This window comes from Athene noctua, chromosome 2 (genome assembly GCF_965140245.1).
Source record: "Athene noctua chromosome 2, bAthNoc1.hap1.1, whole genome shotgun sequence".
In the NCBI taxonomy this organism is placed as follows: Eukaryota; Metazoa; Chordata; class Aves; order Strigiformes; family Strigidae; genus Athene; species Athene noctua.
In genome coordinates, this window is record NC_134038.1 from 26,474,375 (window position 1) to 26,486,691 (window position 12,317).

General features: G+C 41.0%; 1 protein-coding gene across 2 annotated transcripts in view; it reads right to left on the minus strand.

Annotated features, from left to right (window-relative positions):
- Positions 1-2,721: 2,721 nt before the first annotated feature.
- Positions 2,722-12,317, minus strand: part of LOC141957351 (neural-cadherin-like) — a 58,651-nt gene continuing 49,055 nt past the window's right edge. Inside the window, exons 26-33 of one of the 2 annotated variants that reach the window (XM_074898706.1) lie at positions 12,109-12,241; positions 11,846-12,026; positions 8,814-8,980; positions 7,854-8,118; positions 6,899-7,079; positions 5,264-5,517; positions 4,193-4,347; positions 2,722-3,771 (exon numbers count right to left, since the gene is read on the minus strand). In XM_074898706.1, the coding sequence (XP_074754807.1) occupies positions 3,370-3,771; positions 4,193-4,347; positions 5,264-5,517; positions 6,899-7,079; positions 7,854-8,118; positions 8,814-8,980; positions 11,846-12,026; positions 12,109-12,241 (1,738 nt within the window). In that variant the 3' untranslated portion in view covers positions 2,722-3,369. Of the gene's footprint in view, positions 3,772-4,192; positions 4,348-4,578; positions 4,637-5,263; positions 5,518-6,898; positions 7,080-7,853; positions 8,119-8,813; positions 8,981-11,845; positions 12,027-12,108; positions 12,242-12,317 lie in introns of those variants that run through there. The other variant, XM_074898708.1, reaches the window with a different exon arrangement.

Consider the following 12,317-nt stretch of genomic DNA (forward strand, 5'->3'; position numbering starts at 1 on the left):
GCCCGCCACCGCCCACCCCGCGCACGCAGAGGGGCGGGGCTACTCACGGCCCCGCCCCAGAGCAGAGCCTCCAGCCAATAGGGCTGCGCGAGGCGGTGCTATGGTGGGGCCCCGCCCACCCCGCGGGGTGGGAAGGTGCCGTGTGCGGGGGCGGCGGGCGGCCGCGGGGCGGTGCCGCCATCTCGGCGCTGCTCACACCCCCAGGAAGGAGCCTCGTGGAAGAGCAGACTAGTCCCTTTCTGAAATCGGTGTGAGCGTGGCCTGGCGTCACTTCCACCGTGGCGCTGGCTCCCCGTCACGCCCCAGCTCACCGCAGCCCTCCCTCCCGCGGCTGTCACCGTGGCCGTCTCCCCATAGTAGCATTCCCCGTGAGCCCTGAGGCCCAGCCCCCCCAAAAGAGGTGGCTCTTGCCACCCACCCTCACAGCCTCGTAAATCTTCCCTTGCCTTACCTTTCCCCCCTTGCCTTCACCTGCTGCTGCTTAATTAATAGTAACACAAATTTTAATTTGTGGTGACCAGCAGTTATCTAGAGAAGAGAGCAAGAAGGGAGTGCTCAGGGCTGGGCCCTTCCAGTGGTCTGAGCAGGCTCTTGCAGCTCAGCCTAGGGTAAAACGGCTAATCCAACCTCTTTCCTGCCTGTGCACACCTTAATGCCTTATGAAAAGGCAAAGAAATTAAGACCTTGATACATGAAGAAGGGCAGATTCAAATCCAGTGGCAGAAGTAGCTGCTTCCTTTCAGCAGTAGCTTTACCGTTACCAAGATGTCCGCATTTACATAGTCCATGTCTCTCTATGCTACTTTCTAAGCTGCAACTGCCAGGAGCTGTTTCTCAAACTTTTCACATGTCCTTGTACCTAGGATGTCAGTGTCTGGGCAGCAAGCAGGATGACTAGCAGCAGCTTCTATTTCAGTCATTTGGCTAAATTTCTCAACTATTTTACCAAGAAAAGAGTTCACAAAGACTGCACAGCAAGTTTCTTACGTAGATATACAATATAAATCTCTTGCTCCAGTCATTGCTGTAAGCAACTAGGCTGTTTTTCCTTTCCTACAGGACGGCTACTCATCTACTCAACAGCCACAACTTCTGCAGCAAGCAAAATGGATTACTGCATCAAACCAGTGCCCTGCGTGGCCCTTTCTCAGTCTCAGTCCATCTAACTACGTAGCTAGACAGTGGCCTGCCACCCATAAACATTGCTCTAAGTGACCCAAGGAGGCAGAATAACTTTCCTCTTTCTTGTCTTCCAGGAGTCCATTACATGTCCTGATTACAATGCAATTTGTTATCCTCTGTCATGTATGTTACTTTGTGTCCTCAGTTATTTGAGGGGAAAAAAATTAACTAGTACTTTAGCTTTCCTGAGTTATTGTTTAATGCATCCATATGTAAAATGTTCAGTTTCAGGGAATGAATTACAAAATAATCCTCTGGGAGATCATAGTTAGCCTGTTAGCATTATTTGCAGCACATTGTTCAAATTAGTCTCTTCTGGAAGAGACAGTTTACCAATAATTATGTTAAGCTTTATTTGATACCAAGTTCAGAAGCAGCAACTTAATAAAGAGCAATAAAAATGTATATGCACTTCATGAAAATGTTCTAAGAGTTCAAGATTTGGAACGGTTGCCTTACTGAAGTTCTGGGGTTCAGCAGTTTTCATTTGCAGCAGCAACATATACAGTATCTCCAGATGTAAGAGATTTTGTAGTTTCTTACTGCACCATACATCTTTAGAAAAGAGGAAACATTTGCATTAAGCAACATGTGGCTATATGTTAATATAGCTTCAATATTTATTTTTTATGACTTCATAACAACAAGCAATGCCCAGCCATGTGAGACTTTGGCATTAAGGAGTGGCTCATACTGACTCTTTGCTCCAAATCATTCTAACAAATATTGTTATTGTAGTATCATTGAAATAAAGAATTTTATGGAATGAATGCAGATTGTTTTATTGAGTTCACATGGTATTTTTGTTCAACCAATTTTCAGTGTAAATTATACTTGTTCTAATAGTATCAAAATCTTCCTTCCAGGTACAAAACTAATTTACATTTGCATTTTTTTATGTCCAGTAAAATGATGAACAGTGATGAAAGATCTAATTTTAAAACTATATTTATAAATCAAAGGAAGTGTCAAGACTCCAGTAAAAAACAAACAAGTATCATGTTGTACTGGTAATTAAAAAAAAATGAGTAGAAAACAATTTTAAAAACCTTAGCACTTCACAGAGCTTTCAAGCACTCTGTAAGCACCTATTAACATTCACACATCACCCCCTACATGAGCTGCCTCTGTTTCAGAGAGGTAAGAGAGAAAGGGAAAGAACAAGGTGATTTACTCATTGTCACAGAGGTGAGTGTTCAAGTTAATGTTAGATCTCAGAAGCTTCTGGCTCCCTTTTCATGCTCAAACCACAGTCCTTTTTTGGGGAGTGGAAGGAGGAAAAGGGGAACAGAGCAGGTTTCCCATGCTTTCTGCTTTGAGGATTCAAATTTTTACAATGCCTGTCCTGACTGAAAGAGTTCAGTTCCAGCTGTTGCCTGGATGCCCTTCTAGTTTCTCTTCACACCTGCTATCAGCTCTTCTGTTTTCCAGCTGCAGACTTTGAAGAAGGGTTCCATGTGAAAAGCAAAGTTGGAAATAAAAGCTTACTGAATGGAAACTTTTCCCAGGACTTACAAACTGTCACACCAGCAAAGTGCTATTCACAGCTAGGATCTTTCTACTCTTTTCCCCTCTTTACAGGTAATTAGAAAAAGGGTCAGACAGAAGTAGTCTCACACAGCTGAGCAGCCTGTAATACTGAGTGAGGGGGTGTGTATGATGTCAAGGGAGATTACAGTTTAGGATAAGACAGAAGCTGACAAGAAAACCAAAAGTTTAAAATGGTTTATAAGTAACATTTCTAATAATTATTTCACAGTCTAAAATGAATGCAATTTTAAAAAAAAATGCCCTACCCCTTGTTACTCACCTGATAGGATTCATATTAATACTAGGGAGAAAATAATTCAAGTTCTTGCATCCAGGATAATTCTAGTAAGTCACTGTGGTCTACACAAATAAAAAGGGATATCATGATGCTATTCTATACAAACCCTACATTCCAAAGCTTTCAAGAAAATTCATGCTTTAAAAGTCTTTGCACTTCTACCATTAAATAACTGTTTGTACAGTGCATATAAAAAGACCATTCAGATTATTACTCCTGGGAAAAGTGAGTATATCATACTACTGTAACTAAACACTTGCATCAGTTAAATTACTTGATGTACTTCATATATAAAAAAGGGCATTTTTAGAAGTAGTGTCCATACATCATGGCAGTGTGGCAAGTTCCTTTAACTCTGGTTACAAATGTTCATTTGAGACCTTATAGAGTTCTTTAAGCTTGTCAAACTTTGACCCCCACTCTTGGAGGCAATCATAATTTAAATCTTCATCACCACTAATGGAGTCTAAGGAACTAAGGCTCCCTGCTAGAGAGCATTGCCCCTCTAAGCAGTAAAAATGAATAGTGTCAGCTGGAAGATTCTTTAGATCGTTGTCTGCATCCCAGATGATTTGAGAAACATATTCCTTGAAGTCTGGGATGCTGTTAACAGCTGATGTTGATTGTTTTGGATGTGCATGTTTTGGGACTGAGTCTCTTTTTGGGCCAGTAGGTGTCCTGGAGTGTGGAGCAGCTGCCCTCAAGGAGAAGTGGGGAATGGTATGGAGAGGTTTCTTCAGTTCATCTATATTGTAAGCATTCTGGAAAAAAAAAGAATGCAAATATCAGAGAGAAACAACACAAAAGGAAATAAATTCCAAAAAATGTTTTAAAACTCAAAGCAACACAAAACTCGATTCTGTGAGTTTTCTACAAGCTGAAGAGAGGGCCTAGTTCAGAGAGGTGAGTTCAGATGATACCCAAATAACTTTGCGTAATGACAGTTCAGCTAAATCAAGAATGCTGTGTCCAGAGCAGCCTCCTCAAAGGTGGCCACATATGACCAGCATTGTGATAGGCACAGATTGGATTGAAATAGAAGCCTCCCACTCAAGACTACTTCAGGTTAAAAAAAAAAAAAAAAAGCCAATTGGATATGGACAGTAAGTTAAATAAAAGGTCTGGGAAAGGAAGGTGAGGAGAGGTTAGACTTGCAAAGACTGGATTGAAGCTGCATCATACCTGGTCACGTTCTCCACCCCCTTCTTCATTGTAATTGAAGACATTTTCTCTAATATCCTCCCAGCTTTCACGCTCTTCAGGAATGTGGTAAATTCCTCCTTTCCGAAACCCTGAACTTCCCCACTGACTCCACACCGTGTAGGAGACCAAGAGTGCTGGAAGAAATACAGACACATATTTGTTATATGACATATGACAAAGTATGATGCATAATAAACAAGTAGTTATATGACTCCCAAGATATTAAATCAATTCTTAATTTGACAAGCAAATTCCCAGGTAAGAAATGTGTAATTGTTAATATACAAATAACTTATATTCAGGAATGTAAAGAATCATCTATGTATATTATGTCATAAACTTCATTAAAAGGGTATTTTACTTACCTAAAGGAATCCATTTAAATAGAAGGCATTTTGGCCAATCTCTGGCCTTTCACCAATCCTGAGTAAATAAGATACCCAAAATAAGTAAAACACTGTTTTAATGAAGGTTACAAGTGTAATATAATCATGGAGTCTTTACTATTCTGAGATGTGTATGCAGTTTATCAGTACGAAAACAGTTTTATGGTGTTATTTTCAGCCAAAGCGTGCCTGAAACAGGACACACTGTGACCATCTCTTCCTGCCCCACACTCTTAATGAGGCTTGTCTTTTTAAGATCATAAACTTTCTAGAGGAAGATCTCTTCCTTCCTAATATGTGAATAGTAGGTACTAGTTGTAGGTCCTACATATTACAAATGTAAGGGCTCAGGGCAGGTGGGAGTTTCAGATGGATGTGGCTGCACACAGATTTACACACATAGCTGGAAAGCTCTTACTTAAGAAGGATTGAAAATAAGTGATTCTAAAGAGAGAAGTCCTAAATTTGCTTTAACTGGCTTCAAAGCAAGTAAACTGTAACTATGTGCTGGTGCCTGTCTCTTAGCATCCTCAGGTGAACTCCCAACTGACGATCTCCAGAAAAAGTGAAACACTGATCACAACATCCAAGGGTAAAGCAGACTTGATTCAATGGAGCAAGGTACAAGATTAAAAAGAAAGAAAAAAGATACTTGCTTTCCTACCTAGGAAGACAAGGAGGCACATGCTGATTGCCAGAATAGAGCCAGAGCTGAGTCCAATAGGTCTTCCAGCCTTCACCTGGCTAATTTCACACCATCTTCCCTTGTAACCTTCGGGGCAATGGCAGATAGTCTTGTCTTGGGATTGAGCCACACAGGTACCCCCATTCCTACAGGTCCAGTGTCCACAAGGTGATGAAGTACAGTGTCTGAGCCCTGTAAGGTTGTCAGTCACTTCTACTTTCCCAGCTGGACACCTGAACGACAAAAGCAGAAGGCATCTTTTAGGCAAGCAAGGTACCTGGATTTGTATGTTGTTTTGTTCAAAGTTAAGTTAGTATTTCTTTAAAGTCAATAATTAAAGTAATTTCAATCAAACCACAAATCCACATTGAGAGCATAAAATACATTTAGAGTCTAACATAGTGAACTAGTAGGCTTATGAAAACATGAACATATGTTCTGCTTTCCCTATCTAGAAGGTATGCAGAAGAGCTTCACTCCTTCCTTAAAAAAAGGATCCATCAGCTTCTGAACAGACTAACTTTTTCTACAGACGTGTTCAAAACCCCTAGAAGGAAATGAATAACTGAGATCAGTGGGAAAAGGTCTAGCAAGCACTTAGCATAAGCTTTGTACTGTTCATTTGGACCTTTGGGATGGATGTCATTGAACTCCTCAGAATGACCCATCTTGTCTTTTAGGACTGCAGAGAAAGTGATTTCTTCTTCTATGTAAGTAATTAAAGAGGCCATGGATGCATACCCTGAGGGCACAGACATGCTTTCTGCAGTCCAAACAAGAAATGCTAGTGAATAAATGGAAGAGCTTTCATATTGTTCTTCCATAAGTAGACTGAAGAAAGGACTGTCCCAAGGCACACTTAAGACCATCTCACAACCTCTTTCAGCAATGAATCATCAGGCCTCAGAAGTGCCAAATTTCAGCTAAATTGAAGGAATTCAAGTGGCTCCTCTCAGTTCTGCATGTATGTATGTTTAGTTTTTTTAACAGAAATGCCTGTGTTTTGATTTGCATATTTTAGTATATATTTTGAAAATTTTCTTTAAAGAGTGGATCTTCTCCAAGGAACTAACTGTGTAAGATACCAGCTGGTGGGCTTTCTTTCTGACCCTGGGCAGCCAATTTTAGAATCCAGATTTGTGACAGTCTAATTTTGAAAGTCTCATTGTTTCATACAAAGTATGATTAGTTCCAACTTCTTTACAGAAAATATATGTAAATATATATATTGTATATGCAACATACATTTTATGCATATATATATATATACACACTATATATATGCTATGTAAGTATATATTTTCACACAGAGAAGGAGAGACCAAAGCTTTTGCAATCCACCTTTTATCAAAGAGCATTTTACTTCCTCACTGGCCTGTGATCTTCTCAGCATGGAAAAAATGGTGGAGTAAATAGGTTCCATATCAGACTTGCAGGAAAAGGCAAGTTTGGTCCATGATGGGAGATGAGATGGAGAGAAGGATTTGTCCTTGGGATGCCCCTCTCTGGCCAGCAGCAGCAGGGACTTTCACTGCTAGAATCAAGCTGCCTGAACCAAGGTGGAAAGAAAGAGCTTCCCAACCATCCCTGGAGGAAAACAAAAGCTTAATGTACCGGCATTCATATTTTCTCCACAGGTCTACACAAAGGAAAGGGCTGTGACAGGGGTGGCTGCTGCAGGCACTGGAATGGCATCCCATCGTGACACCTTGCCGCCTCAGAATTAAGCCAAACTCTGTGCTTTTGCCTTCCACGAGAAGTGGCTGACCATTCAGCTGGACATCACGCATACAACCTGCATCAAAGCAGGGGAGTGTACAGAGAAATACATTGAGTTAGCAACTTCCCCACCCCCAATACATATGCAGGAGACCTTAGAGCATTGTAGAAAACTTAAAACATTAAGAAGATCCTTGTACTGCTTATCAGTTTTATTTTAGAAGAGCTACAGGACATGTGCGTGTGTGCTCTGGCTGATCTACAGATCAGCAATACCTCTCCCAGACAGCTTGTTTGTACCAATACAATGATTTAGCAGAACTGTGCTATGAACCAGGACAGGTCCACTAAATTAATCTAGATTTAAAGTATAAACTTAAAAGTGGGGTTGAATGAGAAGCAACAGAATGGAAAAAGCTGTCTTGTTGAACCACAATCTCAAAATCCCAGTACTTCACTCCAAGAAATGAAGAGAGCACCATGAATTGCCTTGCAAGTCCTTCTTCTCCTACCAGGAGTTATTGCATCTGTTCCTTAAAGCCTTCTGAGGCAAAAACGGAGTGAAGATTGCAGCATGAGTTCCCTGCTTGGGTCCTTTAGTATGGGAAATAAAAATCTGAAGTGCTATTTTTTGATATCTACAGGAAATGTCACATCTTCACTAGGACCAGATACAATGGCAGATAGAGTTGAACATTGGCTCTGAATTCCCTAGTAGAGGATGTGGGATTTCATGGGCATAGTAGTCTCCATGGGAATTCTAACTCAGGTTTTACACTCTCCAGTGCACTCAAAGATGCCACTTTTAGGCTTTAATTCTCTCCTTTTAGGAACCCATCATATCACTTACCTTGGAAATCACTCTCTGAATGATTGGGAAGGCGGTTTCCTAGCATGATGCTTGCCCAATCCATTTCAAACCATCTATTTGTACCCAAGACAGAGGTTACTTCTTGATCACCTCCACCACTATTAACACGCAGGGTAAATTCGTTGTTGTAACGCTCCATGGTCAGAAGAACCCACTGGCCATTGTTTATACGTAATGTCCTCATTCTCAGAGTGTGATTTTTGTCCCCCGTGCTGAAGTTAATGCTAAAGAAACCTTCAACCATCTAGAGGAAGATGATAAAGACCTTTAATAACAGAAATGCACTTCTGAATGTTATTACACAGTCCTGCTTCAAGAAATGGACCTGAGTTTTTAAAATGAAAATGGCACTCTTGTTTCTAAGTGCTTTATTCCCAGATAAAAATTACAAAGAAAACCGCAGGTTTAGGAATTGCTTTCTTAAATTATTTTATTAAATTTTCTTAGAAAGAGTTATTCTTTACAGACCACTCTTCTAACTGACATGAACCTTTTTATCAGTCTTCTCCCTATTGATGTCTACCTCTTAAGTCTTTCCAGCTGACCCTTCTGTTACAGTTGGAATAATTAGCCTCTGTCTAGCTAATATAATCCAGACAGCTTTCTTTCAACAGCAACAGAAATGTAGGGACAAGCCGGAGATAGATAGTAGCAAAGAGAGAAGGCAAACAGGACAAAACAGTCTTTCCCGTTCATGTGTATCAAATGCACTCACCCGTACATTTTGCAGGCACTGAAACAACTAGAATCTATGCTATAAAAGGGTAATACTGAGAAGGACAACACAAATGGGAATAGTTACTCTCATGTGGAAAACTCTTGCTCTTTATTACATGACAGAATAGGTGTCTTTAATCAGAAATTGCTTCTTTTTCTCTTACTAAGGTACTCCATGAAAAATCAAAAGCACTGAAACAGAATGGCTTTTGGACTGCTCACCTCCAGGCAGATGTATCCATTCCCATCTGCAGAGGCCAAGCTGAGAAGGGTGCTGTGCGAGATACGGGTGCGCACCATCAGCTGGATCCGAGTGCTGTGAGTGCTGAGGATGCTTCTCGGCTCATAATGGATCCAACTGTCCCTTCCAAAAGCCCATTCTGGAAGAACTAAGCACAACACACACAAAAACAAAGTGAAAATCCCAGAAATTATGGCTCCCTCAGATCTCTACTGCTTGAGAATTAACCAGTTCTGAATGACAAAGTTTTAGTTCTTAAGAAATTTTGTCAACACAGTGAAGCATCATAATGATGACATAATGATGAAAGTAATGAAGAACCCCCCCACTGCCAAGGGAATTAAGAGAAAAACAAATCAAGGATACAGAATTTAGGCAGGAAAGAGATAATTAGATACCATCTCTAACATTCTGCCTGTCACAAGCTACATGTTCACCCAATCACTTCTACACTGAACCCAATAACTTTTTTTAAGATCTGAAACCTATCTTCCAGTAAAGTAGTTGGTATTGATCCAAAGACCAAAAAAAAACCCAAAAAGACTCTAATGTTAATGTTTCTTTCAGTAGTTTAGTCCTGTGGTTAATAACCAACTGTCACTGTTAGAAAACATGCACTTTACTTCCCATTTCAGTTGGCACAAGAGAAAGCCTCAGGGCAAGCACAGAGTCAAAAGTCATGTTGGGTTTTTTTAATTAGAGATTAAGTCAGCGATTATTATTTTAACTGAGGAAAATGCACTGAAATTAATTCTTTCTGCATTATCCTGGGGAATCCATCTGAGAGTCATCCAGCAGAAAGTTTGATGAAGATATACTGTACACTTCTGTGGAAATCAAAAACCATGAAGCCACCCAGACCCCGGTGCTCTTATGCAGCAGGCACCCATTTCAATCTCACTGACAGCAATCCTAGATCTGCTTGTTCTGGTCACAGCCTAGTTAAAAAAAAAATTCTTCTTATCAAAGAAAGACATAGTCCAAGTTAGTTACTAGACAGGAAGAATGCTGGATCATCAACAGCTAATCTGAGGTCAGTGTCATGCAAGTAAAAATCCAAAGAGTGCCCAGCTCATCCTCGGGCATTTAGTCTGGTTCCCAGGACATGAAATATCAAATGATCAAGAGATTTCATTTCTGTACTCTCTTTTCCTCTCACTGTTTCTCCTCTTTCTTTTATTTCTTCAAGTGCATTTGCTTTTCTCCTCTAGGTTATGCCCCTCATATTATTCTTCCTAACCCACTGTTCTCTCCTGTTCACTGTCTCTGCAGCTACAGGCTCTAGCTGATGAGCAGAGATGGCTTTTCTTGAGGCACTACAGTGACTCCTGTCCCCAGCTGACGGATCCTTGCTAAGAGCATGGGTCATCCATTCATAAAGCACCAGCTGAACACTAGCATTTCGCAGTCAAATATATTGGAAGAAACTGGAACCAATCGAAGTTTTCCTATTACATCAGGATATGGCTTATGGATTTTGAGTAATTACTTTCTGAGCACTTGGTTTGTCCCACAGTGGTAAAGGGTAGGAGCCAATACAGCAGTTGTGTTTGTGAACCAGCATCCCAAATTAACGCAAAAAAGAATAAGATTTCAATCCAGGCAGATGTTTATAAACCAGTATAATCTGTCTGCAAAACATTAATACAAATAATTGAGCTATATTAACCATTTCTGTGGACATTTTTATAAACACTTTAAACAGTGAAAACTCCAGGCCAGTTATGATTCCAGTCCTCACCCCATTGAACAGACAGAGCTTCCACTGAGTAATTTACTGTCACACCTTTTAAGTCTTGTGTGGCAGATGGAGAAAGGAAGAGAGGGTCTGACTGCCTGCATAGGGTATTATTGTTCCATATACAAAAAGGAAAAGTAAGTGCGTTGAGCTGAAAAGAGATGTGTATTACACTACCAGCCCTGTCTACTAATCACAACACATTGATTCAACAGTAGCTCAAATGCGTTTCTTTCCAGCTGCTCACTGCTGCTCATCCTTATCTGTAGCTCACTGAAACTACAGGACGGAGGGGGCTGATTCTCTTCCACTACACAAAGCCCCCAAAGGTATGGTGCTCATTATAGACTGTTATGATCAACCCCGTTGTTTGCACCTTGTACCTAGGCACGGCAGGTAATATCCCAATAAACACCTGTAACTCACTTCTGATTTCTGTTTCAGAACAAAGGCCAGTGAAGGTATTAAGACAGGGAGGGCAGAGCCAACTTCAAGTGTGTGTCCCCTGTACCCTGAACATGGCTGTGAGCTACTAGGAGTTAAATAATTTATTTTCTAAATTTTTGAATTGTGCTAAAATTTGCACTTTCTCACAATGTCTCTGAGGTTTTCATTATCTACCCTTGCATGCTTTTGTCCTCTGATACATATTTCATGCTGAATTTGTACAGGGTAACACATTTGCTGGAGCCAGCCTGATATTATGTCCTCACATGCACTCACTGCTGTGGTCTAAGGGCATTGCACAAGCTTCAATTCATTACAGTGACAGACACAAATGCAATTATCCCTATTTTATAGATGGAAAATAGGGCCTGAGGATAACTTGAGGCCTATACCCCCAAGTTGCAGAGAGAACATACCAAACTGGCAACCTTATCTCTCTTATAGCCACTGCAAGGTAACAAGTAGTACCATGTGCATTAAACTACATTTTGTTATCAGTGTGATCAGAGGAAGAATGCACGATGCCAAATGTTTCATCTTTCACCACTGAGAAATAAGGTGCTGTGATGAAAAGGACAAAACTACCCATCTGACCACTTGCTCTCCTGCAAAGTAAAGCAGGTCTCAGCAAGACCCTCATCTGTGACATTATCTTTATTCATCAAGAGTTAGAAGGCTCTTTACATCATTACAGGTCTAAATGACTCCCAGAGCACAGCATGGTCTCATTATACTACCCAGTTCAAAGTTGTGGCAAATTTAGAGCAGTATGTTTGATGCAGTTCCCACATATCCTCAACATTAATTTCTCCCTAGAGCTTGCAGTACCTTTTTCACATGCTGGTCCAGCATATCCTGGAGAACAGTCACAGCGAAAGAAACCCCAACCACCAACACACTTGCCGTGGGTGCCACAGGAGGCCATCCCACCACTCTGACACATTTCATCCGTAAGGACACAGCCGGGAGCACTGTTCAAGGACTCTGCAGGGTGCTCTAAATCATAGACCTGGAAAAGGACAAAGAGAAGCATCACATCAGGTGTCTACAGTTAACAGCAGTAAACCCAACACTGGTCTTAGTAGCCCTACCTTACTATCGACAATGACATTGCGTATGCAGCCAACAAACCCTCTGAAGTGCCTTTGTGTATCGTGGTAAGGCAAAGTCTTCTTAACTCCACCTAGCTGCAGGGGCTGATGTCCACTGAAGAGCTTACCCATGCTGAAGGGAAGTGAGGGAAAGAATCAGTGGCATGGAAAATACAGCAACTTGGCTGAATTTTTCCCTTCCTTTCTCC